The sequence below is a fragment of the Cetorhinus maximus genome, chromosome 1, assembly GCF_964194155.1.
Source record: "Cetorhinus maximus chromosome 1, sCetMax3.hap1.1, whole genome shotgun sequence".
Classification (NCBI taxonomy): domain Eukaryota; kingdom Metazoa; phylum Chordata; class Chondrichthyes; order Lamniformes; family Cetorhinidae; genus Cetorhinus; species Cetorhinus maximus.
The window spans coordinates 89128407-89147116 of record NC_135879.1 but is presented as its reverse complement, the minus strand read 5'-3'; the positions used below and the strand labels follow the sequence as shown (position 1 = coordinate 89147116).

The window sequence follows — 18710 nt, the reverse complement described above, 5'->3', positions numbered from 1 at the left end:
ATTTCACATGAATGCAAGAAAACATTTTTTTAAAGTCAACTGTGGGAATAGCCAAGTCTAAAATGTGTTGAGAGCACAAGGTTTAACCTGTGGCTAATGTAATTTTACATGCTACATATGCCAATGTGAAACTACACTTGCTAAAAGGTAAAATAGAAAACATTAAATTACTGGAGGTCAATTTAAGAGCAGAAAATGGAAAATGCAACTTTTTCCTGCACGCAAGTGTAAAATTTGGTATATTATTTGGTTCACTAAAATTAATTACTAATATTACTGCAGATATAATCTGCTTGAGAGTACAATAAATCAAAACACCCAAAATACAGTAACTCATGAGTTAAAGCTAGACACTCCAGGCTAAATGCTGAAATTAGCTTAGCTGGATTCTGTCACAATTTATTTGAATTTTTTGGGAAAATTGCAGTTAGATTTGATTTTCATAATCAAAACCAATTAGTACATAATGTCTAAGTTATATCAAACAATCTATCCAACATGGCAATATTGGACTGAAACAATTATTCAGCAGATGCTGAAAGTATCTAAAGCTGGGCACATTTACATCAATTAAAAAAGCAACATTGTAATTAAAGTAGCTTTTTTACAAGTTGTAAATGTTGCAACTGGTGCTGTTCAAATGAATAGGCTTGACAGACAGGCTTTTGTCAGTAACATTTTTTCATAAACTAAAATAATTGTTTTTGCAATCAGCAATTTTAAATGCCAAGCATTAAGTGCAAAAGGTCTTGGTTGTTCCAGTTGAACTTACTGTCCCTATTTTAGATAGAATGTAACAGTCACGCTCCACCAGGTATTCATGGCCGGTTTTAAATATTTTTATCATTTCAGGAATATTATACCCAACAGAACCTGGAAAACAAAATTTAAAAATACAAGAGGAATTCAGAGAATCAGTTATATAATTGCATTTGATTAACACAAGTGAATTAAAAAACAGAATTTCAAACAGGCAAAACTTGCTGCAATATTTCTAAATAGGAGCAATGTATTACTTGAAGTTGTTATATTGTTATGAAAGCTGGAATTTACAAGATGGTTATGTGTTAAAATGTTTTGTTATTGTAAAGTTAGGATTTCCTGAAAGCACCCCAGCCCAGATGCAGGTCTATAGAGTTTAGTTGCCACTGGGGTGAAACTCAAACAGAAACTTATTGAAATCAAGGCCAACATTTTTAGGATGGCGGGGTTTCCCTTCCCGCCATCTGAAGAGTCGGCGGCAAGCATATCCCTGCCGATGCTGGCTCCCTGTAGTTATTTAACGCTCCAATGAACATTAATTGACTGGAGATGCGACTTACGCCCCTCAATTGGGAGGAAGTCCCGCCTCAGGGAGCTGCCAGCCGATCAGATTGGTCGGCAGCTCTCTAGTCCCAGCAGCACCAGAAGCTGAAGCGGACAGGACTGCAAGCAGTCCCCAGAATCAAAGTCCCAGGAGTTCAGGGCCAGGTAAGTATGGGGAGGTGTCTGGAGTGTTAGTGGAGAAGTCAGGGAGTGCAAGGGAACACCTGCAAGGCTGGGGGAGTGGGTATGGCTATGTTGAAAGGAGACTGTTGATAGAGGCAGCCCCCCACTTCCCGCCTGAGGCCTGAACAAGGTCACTTTCTGGGCTTCCCCCTCTACCCTTGAACTTGCTGCGCCAGCCTGAAAATTGAGGGTGGGTGGGAAGAGGCCCTTAAGTAGTCATTAATTGGCCACTTACGCACCTCAATTGGGACAAGGAAAGGTGAGCTGACCTAGGCCTCACCTGCACCACCATAAAATTGCGTAGCGGTTGGGCGGGCAGGAGTCCAGTGGGTAGGCCATCCGAGGAATTTTGCAGGCCTTCCTGCCTGAAAACCCGCTGGAGGGGGAACGTAAAATTCTGCCCCAAATAACAGTTTTCACACCTTTACACAGTGACTCATAATAAAGGGACAGCTGCTTTTGTGAGAAGCAGAGACAAGGTAGATACCTCTGTGGAGAAGCAGGATGCTTGTAAGAATTTGTTTTCTGTTCGAAAGGAAGGGAATAGAACAGATGGAACTTTGAGATTTAAGGAACACAGAGTCACCAAGGTGGCCCTTACAGGAGGAGAATGGATCTGGAAAGCTCAGGCTGAGTGGAATGACTTTTGAAGGACACTGGAAGTTGTAACCTAGCGTGACAGGGAGAAGTGAGCCTGATGAAGAGCTAGGAATAAAGTTGGACTTGTTCTTGTAATGCTACATATTTGACAGAAGTGCGGAGCACAGAGAAAGGGGCTGTAGGACGTAGCTCTAACGCATTAGTTAGCTAATGTGAAAATACCTTTTCTTTAGTTCGAGGTATTAGTTGACTGTTAAGTTATGATTGATTTATGTTAATTTTAGTTTGTTTGTTACAGTAAAAGCCTTAAAATGTGAATCTTATCCTTCAGATCTTTCGCTTGGGAAATTCATCTCTTTCTGAAAGATCTCCACTGGGATTGGAACAATATCATGCAGGACATACTGCTGCAGACTGAGCGTCAGTAGATTACTTTCACATTTGAAATAGTACACATGCTTCATATGTTGCATGTATATGCCCAATAGAAACATCTTTTAAACTGTAGTGATGTTACAGGAAACTGGATCACTTTGAACATTTAAAATTGCACTAATAGAATTACTGATTCAGAATTAGTTCCACTAAGTATCTTTGTTTAAAATAACAATTTCATGGCAACTGATATTGAATCAAATAACGGCAATAAAAATTTTGTTTATTCAATTTAATCTGTTAAGGCATCATTAAGTTGGACTGCAGTAGGATTTCTTTTAACAAAATGAATAGAAGAACTGAAAGACAGCAAAACACAATTAGATTTAGAAAAGAGCAACTTGCCCACTTATAATTTTATACACCTCAATTAAATTAACCCTCAGCCTCCTGCATTCCAAAAAATCTCCAGTCTACTCAATTTTTCCTCATAGCTAAAATTCTCCATTCCTTGAAAGTCTCCTCTGTGCACTCTCCAGTCCTACCACATACTTTCTATAATGCAATAATATGTTTCTATCTTGATGGTGTTTGATGGTGCATTATTTAGACTGTTGTTGTATCTGATCCTAGCTGTTAGTGTGGGACAAATTGCACCATAAGCTACAAATTTTCTGCAGTCTTAAAAAATGCACTAATTTTGTGACTAACTGAATCAGTTTTTATTTTCCTTTACAATAGAAAATTTTCCTGTTTGCCTGTGATCATTTAGCATTTGATTATTCCCAGTTGGGTGATGCAGTATCTAATTTTGATTAAAAAATATCCTGTTGTAGTAGCTGGTTTGAGTCACTTGGTGGTACTATACTAAAACACAATGTTACACAGAGTAGCAAAAACAAATGGAATACTAAACAGGACTGAGGTGAAGATGTCTTTACCAAACTGGAGAGTTGGGAAGTCAAGCTGAAAACTGTCAACAACACTGAAACAAATTCAATAGCCACTGAAACCTTTGCAAACATGAAAATACATCACAGAATTCTAACTCTCAAACATTGCATGCATTTTATTATATATTATGCTGTGCGATTTCTTCCCTAAACCTTTTTGCCTCTTTCTGCTTCTTGCCTCTTTCTGCTTCTTGCTCTGTGTAGCATCTTGGGATATTTTGTGACAGGTGCTTTATATACATGTGGGTTATTGTTGATGTTAAAGGCAGACAGAACTTAGTTTTGGTAATTATTTTTAGTTTTTCCACTTCATTGAAGTTTCCATTACCTTCAGAACAGCCACCAAATACCCATTTGCAGCCCTACATGAGCAAAATTGCATTTGACATCATAATAACAAATCACATTCCTACCAATATCAGTTAACAGGAAACATTGCTCTATTTTATACAAGTGTCACACACTTCATTTCAATATAAAAGTTGGCTTTAGCTTCAAATGGTAAAGATCAAGTACAATGACAATAGTATGTAATGCACCATCCAGATTTCTATTCTTGGCATAGATCAAGGGATTGTAGTAAATTTCCACCTTTACCACTGGGCATGGAGCATCAAAAGCTGTTTAATAAAACGCCACATAACAGCCTGTTTTATAAAGTTATGGCACTTGGTATTAGGGAATGTGACAGCACGTTTAGGAAGTTGTTTGAAGGACAGAAAAAAAAGTAGCAATTAATGGATAAATCTGAACTTGGTCATGAGGGTGCAATATGAAAAACTGCAGATAACACTCAATTGCAAAGTATGGTTAACTGTGAAGATGACTGCAAGCAACCTAAGGAGGACATGGACAAATTAGGAGATTGAGCAAACTGAAGTTAATTGAAATTTAATGCTACATTTTGAAAGAAGGAATAGAAAGAACTTACACTAAATGGTAAAATTTAAAAACAAGTAGAGGAGCAGAGGCTTGGGGATTCATATAACTGGGAGAACAAGTTTGTAAAGCTTTAAAAAAAACACCATCTTGAATCCTAGGATTTTATACAGGCAAATAGATTACAAGAGCAAAAAGGTAATGCTAAACGTATATTAGTTAGGCTCATTAGAATATTGTGCCCAGTATTGGGCAACTTACTTTAGGAAGGATGCTAAGGACATAGAAGGTACAGACAAGATTCAAGATGACATCTGGAATGAGGAGGCTTTAGTTACGAGGAAACATAAGAGAAAGGAAGACCCGTTTAATTCCAGCAAAGCAAGTTAAGAGGTGATCTAAATAAAGGTATCCAAAATTAGGAAAAATTTTGATAAAATAAATTGGTTAGATCAGCACCAAAAATAAAGACTTTTATGAGAAGGGTTGTTAAAACATAGAACTTCTTACCAGAAACAGTGGTGGAAGCAAAATCCGTATTAAGGTTTAGAAAGGAAGTGAATAAATATTTGAAAAAGAAAAAAAATGATTGTGGGGAAAGAACAAAGAAATGAGAGTCAAGAAAACACTAGTGGTGTTTTCCACTAACAGGGTGCTGCTTCAAATAAAAAAAAAGGTTCTGCCTAGCGCACAAATGAGTAATGTGGTATCTGAATTTCAGTGCCAGTGTGATGCCAGGTATGTAGGCCATGCATCTCGACTGGCAGATTGTATCAAACAGCACGTTCCTTTGGCTACTTGCAATGGGCAAAGCACTAACCGTACTCAACCAATCCATGCTTACAAAATGCAGAACATACTGTCCAACATTAATTGTGATTCCACAATTACATGCTGTGAGCAGTACTTGCTGAATAATCCAGAGTGTGCTGAGAATCACACTAGCAACCAATTTAACATTAGCAGTAGGGCTCACAATGTAGCTCACTTACGCTTGCTAGAAGTTACATATATTCATATACATGTCCTCTGCAGGTTAAAGGAATTTAAAATAAACAATAGCTCCCTGGTGCATTCACCACAGCAACATCTCAACTAACCAGAGCTGACTTGCCAACCAATTAGCACCCTTTTCTCATGCAGTATAAATTGTTCCCTTTGAAATTTGGCATTCTTGCATCTGTCCTGATGAGTGCAAGACGAAAAGCTTCGACAGCATGTCCCTTTTATAGCGATACTCGAATTCTGTACTATTAAGCAACTAAACCTGGAAGTATGGGTATCAGGAACATCCTTCAGTTTAAAAACAGACAGCAGTCAGATTGTTTGGTTGGGGGTCTGCAGAGGGTTGGGGCGGGCCTGATTTATTGGGTATCTTGTTGAGTGGCCTGGAGGAAACATTACTGCTCCTCTTGTATCATTAGCAATGCTATAGACATTAACATCCTGCATTGAGTCCTTCTTGCCTCTTTCACCTGCTGTATTTCCCTGGCCTATTGTGGTTAACAATAGAATCACTGTTAAAATGAAGCCACACAATCTCATTAAAATATTTAAATAACTAATCTGCCTCCTGAGAACAGATAGGATCGCCCAGCTCTTGTATCCTCCCCACTAAAACTGGAGGTGGGCGACTTCAAGGCAGATTGGGTTCCTCTTTCAGATCTTTGGCTTACCACCCACCCAAACCAAACTAAACCCACCTCACCCATTTTGGAGGCTAAAATTACCCCGTAGATCCCAATTGTAATAAAAATCCTCATTTGTCTCATCAAGCAGGCAACATTTAGTAAATTACTTGTTGTTCTTATGGTTGCTGTAGGGAAAGATTAATAATGGAAGGTTCCATATTATAATTCCACTGTAGAGTTTATATTTTCTCACTTTTTACTCCTCACAAGTATATAACTATGGCCATTACTTCCTTACCCCGTTTGGTTTTAGGAAATTTTTTCCTTAACTTGTTCTTCAGAGGCACCAGTTTTGATATCATGTCTGGAACAGTCACATAGAAATCCGCTTGAATTTCATCATCCAAGATCTGAAAATAAGACAAAGTGTTTGTAAGGTTTCTATGATGAAGAATAAAGTGCTTACTGAAGTGGGTTGCACTACTGAAAAACACCTTCATATCGGTTTCTCAATGCACCTTAATTCAACAATTAATAGTGATTTGTGTTTGTACTCCAACGTCATATGTAAGGTGACTAAATGGCATAATGAGTTAGAATGCTTTCCTTTTACTTACGGAAACTGGATTTGAATTTAGCCCATTTTATTGATGAAAGTCTAATTTCTCTATTTTGTATAAGGGTCCTATGTGAAACAGGATGCATTGTTGCAAATATTAAGTGAAACTGCCTACAATTTAGCTGAGGCAATTTCTCTGAGCAGCAAATGTTAGAGATTGTGGAAGTGGAAAAATGCACTAGTGGGGGATGGAGTGCTCTTCTGAGCTTGGGGTTAATGCAAATTATTTGAGAAAGAACTTTCCTTTACAAGTGGATGTGGTGTAGCTGACCTTGGAGTGTTCAATGCTAACAGGGGATTGACCAACTTAAGAGATGTATTTTGGTACGGGGGATGAAATCTCCAAAATAAGTTTAGAAAAAGGAAATTTAAAAACAAAGAATAAAACGTATTCTATGCATGCAATAATAGTCAATTGAATATTTATTAACAGTACTTAATGAAAATTAACACTTGCTTACTTACACCAACTTATTGCTAACTTATTATATAAAAACAGCAACAGTTCAAAGAGGTGCTTAGGTCAATGGAGTCTAAGCTTAAAAGGGAAAAGGATATTAAAGGAACGATGTTGAGCTGAGTTGTGTGGCTGTGTGTGAGAGTTGTCCTGAGACCAGATCAGTGATGGGAGAAGGTGTGAAAGTTGTGAATTTGAAGCAGCCATCGAGGTTTCAAGCCAGAGAAGTCTTTGTTTTCAGAAAGCAGTCTGTTTCTAAACCTTTTTTTTTGATTTCCACAGCAGAGTGGAAGAGAGTGAGAAGTCATGTGGTATACCTTTATACCTTGGACAACATTACTGGACTTTTATGGTTAAAAATCTATAAGGGAATTGTTGCCAAGTAGTTCACTTGTGTGTTCTGACCAAGTGGGCTTTCTGGAGGATGTTTTGCAAGGTGGTTTCAACTGTGTAACTTTTCTGGGAGTGGAAGACGTAACTGTGGAGTATTAGAAATCTCTGACTAAAACTCAGCTGTAAGAGTTAGCAGATGAAGTGCAGGTAGAAGTAAAAGCAGAATTTCGTACAGCTGATATGGTTAAAGTACTTAGCAGTTAAAAAGTTAGAGGAGGGGACACCTGAAGCTAGTGTGTCACAGCTAGAGGTAGTAAGACATCAGTTGCAAATGAAGCAGCTTAATATGGAAAGAGGCAGAGAAAGGCAGAAGTTGAAAAAGAAATGGAACTGAAAAGACTTGAATTGGAAGAAAAAGAGAAAGAAAGAGAAATGAGAAAACTTGAATAAGAAAGAAAGGGCAAAGAGAAGGAAAAGGACAGACTGGAATAGAAAAGCTTGGATGGGAAAAAGAGGAACAATAAAAGAAAAAGGTTGGAAGAAATAGAAATGCGAAGCTTGAACTTCAACTTCGTAGAGAGAGAAGTTAGCAATTGAGGAAAGAGAGAAGAGATAAAGATAAAGAACTTCAGAAAGAGAAAGAAGGCAGACAATGTGAATTGTCTAAAGTGAAGCTTAGAATAAAGGAGGAAAGGAGAGATAGTGACTCAGATGGTGACTTTTATTCCTTTGAGGAATTTGACTTAACTAAAAATCTTCTGTTAGTGCCTAAATTTACAAAGGTTGGAGTTGAAAGATATTCCACCTCGTTTGAAAATATAGCTATAAAATTGAATTGGCCAAAAGATGCTTGGACCATAATGTTACAGGGTGTTTTTTCAGGTACAGCAATGAATGTGTATGCTAGCTTATCAGAGGAACAATCTGCAGACTACGAGGTAGTTTAAAGAGCAGTACAAAATGCTTATGAGCTTGTCCCTGAAGCTTATCAGCTAAAGGTTAGGACAATAAGAAAGAGACCTAATCAGGCAAGAGAAAAAGAAACTCTCTGGGATCAATTATTTAGGGCATTGAAGTTAGACAAGGCTTTTGAAAATGTAAGAGAAATTATAATTATGGAAGAATTTAGAAATAGTATTCTAGTAACTATCAAGACATATTTAGAGGAAAGGCAAAGTAAAAAGATCAGGTAAGCTGCTGTCTTAGCCGATACTTATGATATTCCACACAGACAGTTGAGTGTAGGAAAAGGATCATTGGGAGTCAGCAAGGGAATTGTAGGTATAGAAAACCTAGTAATGGTAAAAGTGTTAGTAACAAGGGGCCAGTTAAGGACGCCAGTCTATTAAAGATGGAAAAGTAGAAGGCAAAGGTGAAGGAAGAAAAGCAGTATGTTACCATTGTAACAAGGCTGGACATACAAGATCGAATTGTTGGAGGTTAAATGGGAAACCGATTGCAGTGTTAGAAACTCAGAAGAGTTTTGTAAGTAAAAGTGCTGTGGGCTCTGAGACCCAAGTGCAAGACAGACCAGTAGCCTTTGTACAGGTGAACAAGGAAGAGTCAGTATTAGCTAGAGAGCTGTAAATTGTGTTTACAACCTACCCAAAGAAGTTCTGAAGGGCAAGTTACAGAGGTGTTTAAAGATTTTATATGCAAAGGGAAAGTATATCCATGTGTTCCAGGAGGACCAGGAAACACTGTTAAGATCTTGAGAGCACGGGGGCTAGCCAATGATTAATGTTATGCAATAGTGCCATCTTCTGTCCAGAAGGGTTATTGCAGGAGAAAGTGTTGGTTAGTGGAATTCATGGAGGGTTTAAGTCTATTACATTAAATAAATTTAAAGAGTGATTTGAAAACAAGAGAGGTGATTGTTGGGAGTGGTGGAGAAATTGCCTATTGCAGGGGTTCAATTTATTCTTGGGAATTATACAACTGGATTGCAAATATTGACTGTGCCGACTATAGAAGGGGACCTTGTTGAGATACAATTAACAGTGGTTTTACAGAAAGAACATCCTGGATTGTTTCTAGATTGTATGGTGATGAGGTCACAGAGACACAAATTTAAACAGGAAGAGAGAGAATCTAAAAGGCAGGGGGAGGATACTAAACCTCAGTTAGCTGGATCAATCTTTGAAAAGATTACTCAGGAGGAGAAGATTAGAGAAAATGAGGTTGAGGAATCTTTTAACAAGGTCCTGATTGATAGTGTAGAACTCCTCCCTAAAAATGGAAGTCAGTGTTTACTGACTGACATGGATGTGTCCACAAGATTTCCAGAAGCAATGCCTTTAAGAAAAATCACAGCAAAGGTGATTGTGGAAGAGTTGACCAAATTCTTTACAATATATGGGTTACCAAAAGAAATACAGTTGGATCGGGGTTCAAATTCCATGTCACAGCTTTTTAAAGAGGCAATGAACAGCCTCGGAATAAAGCAATTTAGGTCGTCAGCCTATCATCCCGAATAACAAGATGCTTTAGAAAGGTGACATGAAACTTTAAAGACTATGATTAGGGAATATAGTCAAAGTTACCCACATGATTGGCATTGAGGGATTCCAGTCTTGTTGTTTGCTATTAGGGATGCCTAATAAGTAGACAGGGTTCAGTCCTTTTGAGTTAATATATGGTCATGAAGTAAGGGGACCATTCAAACTGATTCAGGAGAAATTAGAGAGTCAAACTTCTGAAACAACTTTCCTGGATTATGTGACGAAATTCAGAGAAAGATTGAGTAGGGCACGTGAGCTAGCTTGGGAACATTTAAAGATATCTCAGCAAGTGATGAGACAGATAAAAGGACAAAGGTTTGTAGATTTGTGGCTGGGGAAAAATTATTAGTATCGTTGCCAGTGTCAGGCGAACCAGTAAAGGCAAGGTTTAGTGGACCTTACCAGATCGAAAAGAGACTGAGTGAGATAAACTATGTAGTAAATACCCAGATAGAAAGAAAGAGTCATTAAATGTGCCATGTAAACATGCTAAAAAGGTTCTTTGACAGAGAGGATAAACAGAAGGAGATGCTGGTAGTGGTAGATAAAGAGGGGGAAACAGAAATTAAAGATTCTGAAATTGACCTTCCTTTGATTAAATTGGACAATGAGGAAGTACTTAAGAATCTAAATATATTAAGATACCTTCCAGAAAACTGTCGAAGTCATTTACAAGCATTGTTACAGTCACACAAAGCAATTTGTGAAAGTAGACCAGGGAAGACAAATTTGGCTTTGCATGATGTTGATGTGGGGGTTCAGCTTCAATCAGACAACACCCATGTAGATTAAATCCAGTAAAATTGGCTCATGTGCGGAAAGAAATTGAAGTTATGCTGTAAAATGACATCATACAGCCCAGCCACAGTAATTGTAATTCACCATTGTAATGTGCCAAAACCAGATGGCTCCCAAAGGCTATGACCAGGATTTTGCCCTCGGTGATTTGGGGGCGGGGCCCGCTCGCCGAGGAGAAAATGACACGGGAGGAACCCCCGACGTCATCCCGGTCCATTTCAATCTTCAGGAAGGCGGGCGGACAGCGAAATCAGCTGTCTGCCCGCTGACCTGTCAATGGCCAATTAAGGCCACTGACAGGTAAATTAACTTTGTTAAAGACCCTGCCCGTCCAAGCTTAAGGCTGGCGGGCAGGCCAGGAGCCCCAGCGGGCTCCAGATTATTCATGAAACGTCATCCACTGACGGGATGAAGTTTCATCTCCATTTTTAAAAAATTTAATAAACTTTGTGTTTCTTATTAACATGTCCCATCTCGTGTGACATTGTCACATGAGGGGGACATGTTAATAATTTTAATATTTCTCTATTGACGTTTCTTACCTGTCAGTAAACTCCCTGAGACAGCACTTTGCCTCAGGGAGCAGTGCGCTCTTTTGTGCGCATGCACGAAAGAGTGCACTTTGACAGTTGGGGATTCCTTCCCCCCCCGCACAGGAAGCCTGTCAGTCAGGCCGCTGGGCGGGCCTTAATTGGCCCACCCACTGAAAATGGCGGTGGGCCCTGTTTCAGCGGCGGGGATCGGCTGCCCGCCTGCCGTCGAGCCAGTGGGGCCCGCTCACCCACCAAGGGCAAAATTCTGCCCTATGTATTGATTACCACAAAGTAAACATAGTAATAAAGGATAAACAGAAGGAGATGCTGGTAGTGGTAGGTAAGGAGGGGAAACAGAAATTAAAGATTCTGAAATTGACCTTCCATTGATTAAATTGGACAATGAGGAAGTACTTAAGAATCTAAATATGATATTAAGATACCTTCCAGAAAACTGTCGAAGTGATTGACAAGCGTTGTTACAGTCACACAAAGCAATTTGTGAAAGTAGACCAGGGAAGACAAATTTGGCTTTGCATGATGTTGATGTAGGAGATTCAGTTTCAACAAGGCAACATTCATATCTCATTCCACAGACTAAGCAATTGTGCTGTCTATATTGGTGACTTAGTGGGATTCAGCAAACCCTGGGAAAAACATCTACAACATTTAAAGGAATTGTTTGAACCACTACAGGAAGTCAATTTGGTTGTAAATTTGGCTAAAAGTGAATTTGCGAAAGCTAAGGTTACATATTTAGGCCACACCACTGGATGTGGTCAAGTGACCTCAAGAGACACAAAAGTAAACGCTACTGTAGAGTTCCCAGTCCCTACAACAAAATGTGAAGTTTTGAGTTTTCTGGGTATGAGTCGATTTTATCGGAAATTCGTGCCAAATTTCAGCAGTGAAAGTTGCTCCACTGAATGGATTATTAAAAAACAGGAGATTCCAATGGACACAGGAGTGTTAGACTGCTTGAAAGCTGTACTAACCACTAAACCTGTTCTAGCAGCACCTGATTATACAAAGCAGTTTTAAAATGGATGTTGACACCAGTGATGTGGGTTTTGGTACGGTGTTGCTATAGGAAGCTGAACTGGGACTTGAGAAACCAGTGGGGTATTTCTCATGGAAGTTATATGTGCATCAGAAGAAATATTCAACTATAGAAAAATAGACTTTAAGTTTTGTTTGAGCTTTGCAGCATCATGAAGTAAACAACTCTTCAGAGACAGCTGTACATACTGACCATAATCTTTTGAAGCTTCTGGAAAAGTTTCGAGATAAAAATGCCAGACTGTTCCAGTGGAGCTTGTTATTGCAACCGTTCAATTTAAAAATTATACACGTGGCTGGACGAGAGAATTTAATTGAAGGTCAAGAGCTTAAATTCAAAAGGACTTGGATGTTGAGAAATTGAGAATGGACTGGAATTAATTTTATTCTTACCAAAGACTTGTATATATTTTCATGGGTTGATGCAGGTACACCATTGCATAATAATTTTTTTTTGTATAGATAAGTATAGTAAGTGATATGAAGTGGATTGAGAAAATGAAAACATCTTTCGAAATATGACGTTTCATTTTTTTTTCATTGAGGTAGGTGTGAAGATTAATGTTATTATTTTAATACTTTGGGAATATGGTGGCATTCTGTAAAGTAGGCTGTGTGTGTATGTGTGTCTATGATTAATTAAACTTGGGGAGAGTTAGTAAAGACAGCTTGTCTGGGGAACTGAGAGATGAAAGGTAAAAGTGCTCGATGCATGCATTTGTAATGCAAGGCTATGGTGAAGTTCAATGTACGAGTAAGTAGGTTGGGTTTTAAAATTTGTATTAAGTAATAGGTAGGGACTTGACTTTGTAGTTGTTAAATTTCAAAGCGGAGTTTAGAAGTGACAAGGGACTTTTACAACTGACAAAGGTTTCACAAGTAAACAAGGGAAGATTATTAAATTTTATTTGACCCAAAAGTGGAGGCAATAGGAAAAGATTTTTATATTTTGCAAACGTTGAGTTCAAAGAGGTGCTTAGGACAATAGAACCTAAGATGAAAGAGGAAAATGATATTTAAGGAAAGATTATGATCTAGGTTGTGTGGCTCTGTGAGGGAGATGTCCTGAGACCAGATTTGTGCTGGGGGAAGATGTGAAAGTTGTCAAAGATGTCAATTTGAAGCAGCCATTGAGTTTTCAAGCCAGATAAGTCTTTGTTTTCAGAAAGTAGTCTGCTTCTGAACCATTCTTTGGATTTCCACAGCAGAGTGGAAGAGAATGAGAAGTCATGTGGTATACTACCTTTACTAAAGTGAGAGCAGTTTGTGCCTTGGGTAATATTACTGGATTGTTATGGTTAAAAATCTATAAGGGAACCGTTGCCAAGTAGTTTACTTATATGTTCTGGCCAAGTGGGTTTTTTGGGGTGGATGTTTGTTAACTGTGTAACTTTAATATTGTGTCTTAAGTTTTTTTTGATCTTCTTGTAAATAAATCTTTTAATTTTAAAATCCTAAAGGCGTTATTGGAGTTCAATGCTTCTGGGATCAATGCCTTTTCCTCCTCCCTTTCAAAATACAATAAAAAAAAGGTTACGATCAGCAGGACAGGTTTCCCTCTGGGACCTGGCTTGCTTAGCAAATAACATCGGCTGTGGTCGTAACAAAGGTTTCCTGTTACTCACAATAAGTGCTTGTGGTGGAAGAATGAATCCAAAGCTGTTTTTTTTTTACTTCAAGCTGGCTTATTCTGAAGACGGCTCCTCAGTGCTACAGACTTCTTAATAGCTTTCACCCAGAGTGTTCCAGCTGTATCTGTTTATACTGTTTAGATGGCAGAACCAATGCCCATCGACTGTTTTAACTAGCAATTGTCTTTAATAAAGATAATTGCTATGCAATGTGATTGTTGATACATTGACAGATTGCCCTCTTTTATTTTTAAATTAAAGCTTTAATTTTTTTCAACAATCACATTTTCACATTTATAGATCCCACATTTCCAAATGTGGGATCTATAAATGTGAAAATACGTGACTTTATTTCCTTCTGTTTGTTTTGAAAAGGATGTTTTTTAATTTTTCAAAGCTTTAATTTATATAATATATAAACAATTATGAAGCAAAATAAAAGTATTTTTTCCATTTCAGCATATAACATAAGATGCCCCTCTTCCAATACATTTAGTAATTTCTTAGAGCAGGCATTTCTTTTCGTAAAACAATCTGTTGTTGGTAACTTGTGTCAACCCATCTCTCTTCTCTCTCTAACATCTTTTATGCTGGCTAGGTCTATTCTTAAACTTTTTTCAGTGGCACTCTTCATTGAATGAACATTATCCCAAACAGACCGGTTGTCAACATAACATTCTATGGGCAAACTATTCTCACATTGCCCCTTATATAATATTTCTGTCAGTATATTGGATAAGTAAACCCCCATATCTATCGAATCTACTAATGCCAACGTTTCGGGAGCTACGGTACTTTTCGCTCCCCTTTTTATTTTCTTGGCCTCCCAAGCCATCAGGCAACATCATTCTTTCCTACCAAGATACCCATCCGGAAGATTAACATGTAAAGCATTGCTAAAAATTAAAAACCTCATCTCTGGTCCATCCAAGGCTGAAAGCTTTTTTTAAAGAATTCATTCATGGGATTGGGCAGCGCTGGCTAGGCCAGCATTTATTGCCCATCCCTAATTGTTCTTGTTCAGACAGCATTTTAAGAAACGGCCACATCGCTGTGGGTCTGGAGTCACATGTAGGCCAGTCTAAGTAAGGACGGCAGATTTCCTTCCCAAAAGGACATTAGTGAACCAGATGGGTTTTTATGACAATCGACAATGGTTTTCGTGGTCATCATGTGCATCTTTCTGAATGTAGTTTCTCTGATATTTAATTTTGTCTCAGAACTTCCTCAACTGTACCATGTTTTTTTTTTTACTCGTCATAGCATGTGGGCATTTATTGCTCATCCCTAATTGCCCTTGTTCAGGAGGGCATTTAAGAGTCGACCATATTGTAGGCCAAACCAGGTAAGGACACCAGATTGCCTTCCCTAAAGGACATTAGCGAACCAGATGGGTTTTTATGACAATCATTAATGGTTTCATAGTCATCATTAGACATAATTCCAGATTTTTATTGAATTCAAATTCCACCATTTGCCATGGTGGAATTCGAACCCGGGTCCCCAGAGTATTACAAAACAAAAACAGAATTACCTGGAAAAACTCAGCAAGTCTGGCAGCATCGGCGGAGAAGAAATCAGTCAACGTTTCGAGCCTTCATGGCCCTTCGGCAGAACTGCAGCATAGTTTTCGAACTATGCTGCAGTTCTGCCGAAGGGCCATGAAGGCTCGAAACGTTGACTGATTTCTTCTCCGCCGATGCTGCCAGACTTGCTGAGTTTTTCCAGGTAATTCTGTTTTTGTTTTGTTTTGGATTTCCAGCATCCGCAGTAGCTTTTAGCTTTTTGTTTTTATCCCCAGAGTATTATCCTGGGTCTCTGGATTACCACTCCAGTGAGAATACCACTATGGCACCGCCTCCCTTTCATCATAGTACTCAGCTCCAACACATCATAACTAGCGTCAGGCCTAGTCAGATTGCAACTGCCCAATCAAACTTCCCAATTGTTCCGTTTCTTCCTCGTAAACAGGGTCCTCTTTTTGTGAGGTTCTAACCTGACTTATGGGATATGATTAACATTTTCTAGGTAAGATTGTTGATTCAATGTCACTCCTGACTTGCTCTGCTTAATGTCTAAACCTATATATTTAAAGGCCCCTGGAGCCTGACTTCCAACCTTAAATTCCTTCTTTATCTTCTCGATTATCCATTGCTCAAATTTTACAGATCCTCCCCCACAGGAAATCATCAACATGCATGATAAAGATTCCAGCTAGTTTCTCCTTATGGTACCAGTAGAACATCGCAGGGTCTGCCTTCAACTGAATGCAACCTGTTTTCAACAGGGCAGACCACACAGGAAAATATCATACTCTTGCTGCATCATTCAATCCTTAAACACACTTGTTAAACTTCCACAACCTTCCTTCTACATCACTGGCTTCTTTGGGTGGTTTCAAAAAAACTTCCCTTGAAACTTCTCCCCTTGTAAAAGCGCAGCTTTTATGCCAATCGATTTGCACTCCCAGGAATAGGATGCCAAAACAGCTGAAAAAAAAATCTTTAAACTCACTTTCCCCACAGGTGGCGAGTCCACCCTGACATCCTGATCCTAGAGTCTTTCTTCAATGCCCCGGGCTGTTAATCTTGCTTTAGCCTTATATGTGCCGTCTGGAAGTACCTTTTCTGTACAAAACCACCTGTAAGATAAGACTGGCTGTCCCCAGTCAGGTAATTCAGTATATATCTCAAATTCCTTCCATCTTTCCAACTCTTTCTGCTTTGGCTTCCTTTATCAGCTTATTTTCCAATTTGTTAGCAGCTACTAAAATCTCTTGTCCATAAGGACTTCTACTGACATTCCTAGCTTGCTCTCTAGTCCTTGTTCTTAAGCTATGGCCTCTACTCACATTTATTTCTCTTTCTGGACTACTACTATATCATCTTTCTCCCATGCAAGCAGAACCCCATTCGCAAGTCCGTGATTTTCTTCTGGGGTCACGACCACTTTCTGGTCCAATGTCAGAACTCATGCTGCGCTTTCTGGGTTTCCAGGTCGTTACCTCGGTTTGCCAATCCATAAGTTTTGTCTCCTGACCTTCATCCTGCATGTTTAGCCAATGTTTGTATTTACCAGTGGCCTTTCTTGCTCATCCTACGATGGTGGCATCCCTCCATACACTGGTCCCTTCTGGCATGTGTGTTACCTTTGTTCCTACTTTGGATAGTTGCCACTCTGGATAAATAGTGCTATCCGGTACCTCAGTATTATTTTGTTCATTGTCAGTCGACCCTGTATCTGCCATAGTCTGTCCTCATAACTGCCGTGTGTGTGTGTATATATATATATATTTATATATATATTTTTTTTTAATGTGAATTGCAAAGTTGCCTCCTCACTTTGTATATCCTGTTCAGAACCTGTAAAGGTATAGTCAGTACCAATTAACCTCGAAGAATGTACCCTAACAGTTTGATTGCCGTGTTGCACAATTACTATTTTTCCATCACACCTTTTTACCTTGCCAGGTCCTTTCCACTCTTTCCTGCCTTCCCTTTCATAATATACCATGTCTCCTTGTCTAAACTGTATTCCCGATGGTCTTATGCAGTGCCATAGGGCTTCTCAAATTTTCTCCGAAACCTCAGCTTTAATGAAAGCTTTTCTGCCTGCATTTAGATAAGCAGATAAAGTGGAGCTAATGCTAGTCCCTTCTAGAGCAGGGGGAGTATCTGATAACACCGAAGGCAACTTTGGATTTCTCCGTACACCAACTGGTACGGACTGTAACCCCCAACCACTTGCAGAGTTCTTTGCGTGCACCCCACCACGCTAGCGCTGTTTGCAATTTGCAATCTGGTTGATTGGCCAATATTTTGTGTAACATGTTGCCGATTATCGCATGGTTTCTTTCACAAAGATTATTACTAAACAGGCTTTCAGCTAAAGTGTGCATAACTATGATGTTCAAATTTTCACATGCCTCGAAATTCCTCACTGGCAAATTCCCCACCATTATCTGTCAGGAACTTCATTGGTGTTCCTAATCCTGTTCCTACCCATTTCTCCATGACCTTATTGACAATGGTCCTTTCATCTTTACTATGTATTGCAGAGGATAGGCTAAATCTGGTTACCATACCTATGAAATGTAGTAAAAAACCCCAATCCTTGTCCCAAACTTTTAAATCCATAGCCACTGCGTCGTTAAATTCAGAGTAATAGCAAACTCACAACAGTATGTGGTTGTGTCTTGTGATATTTAAAACAAATTTCACACTGAGCAGTGATTTGCTCAATAAGGTCATCATATCCTTTATCAACCACTCCCACATCTTGAAGTAGAATCTTCGGTTTCTGTGGCGCCGGATATGCAAGCTGTCTATGTAACTTCCAAATGATCATCTTTATGTCCACCAAATTCTTATTCCCAGCAGTCAGCAAAACTTCATGAACTTCTTGATGAGAAATCTCTGGCTTCTTCAGTGGGAGGCAGTAATAGCATGACCGAGTAAAACGTAGATCCACATTTTTTTTCTAACACGACCGCTATATCTTTCTTCATGTCAAGCGTCATCAGAGCCCTTTTTACCAATAGCAGTATCCTGCTAGAAACCACAAACAGACTGATCCCTGCTATCTTACAAGGGAAGACCACCCTTTTGGAGGATGTTAATGTGTTATCACCTCTGAACCTTAAACAGGTAGAGCTTTCATACTCCTTGATCTTCTGCTGGTCTGCCTCATCGAGAGACTCCAGGTAGCATTTAAGCCAGTCCGTGCCACACACCGTAGAAGAAGTGCAACCACTGTCCAGGACAGCACTGTTGAAGGAATTGACCTTCAAGATACTCATCACTGGATTCAAACTTTTAATGACAAATAGAATTCCATCATGGCAGTCACCATTA

At 39.0% G+C, this 18710-nt stretch overlaps 1 protein-coding gene across 1 annotated transcript in view; it reads right to left on the bottom strand.

The window, feature by feature from the left end:
* mrpl1 (mitochondrial ribosomal protein L1) overlaps nt 1-18710 on the bottom strand; it is a 53708-nt gene that overhangs the window by 17667 nt on the left and 17331 nt on the right. The window contains exons 6-7 of the mRNA XM_078543595.1: nt 6225-6336; nt 773-873 (exon numbers count right to left, since the gene is read on the bottom strand). Coding sequence (XP_078399721.1) covers nt 773-873; nt 6225-6336 — 213 coding nt within the window. The remainder of the gene's footprint in view (nt 1-772; nt 874-6224; nt 6337-18710) is intronic.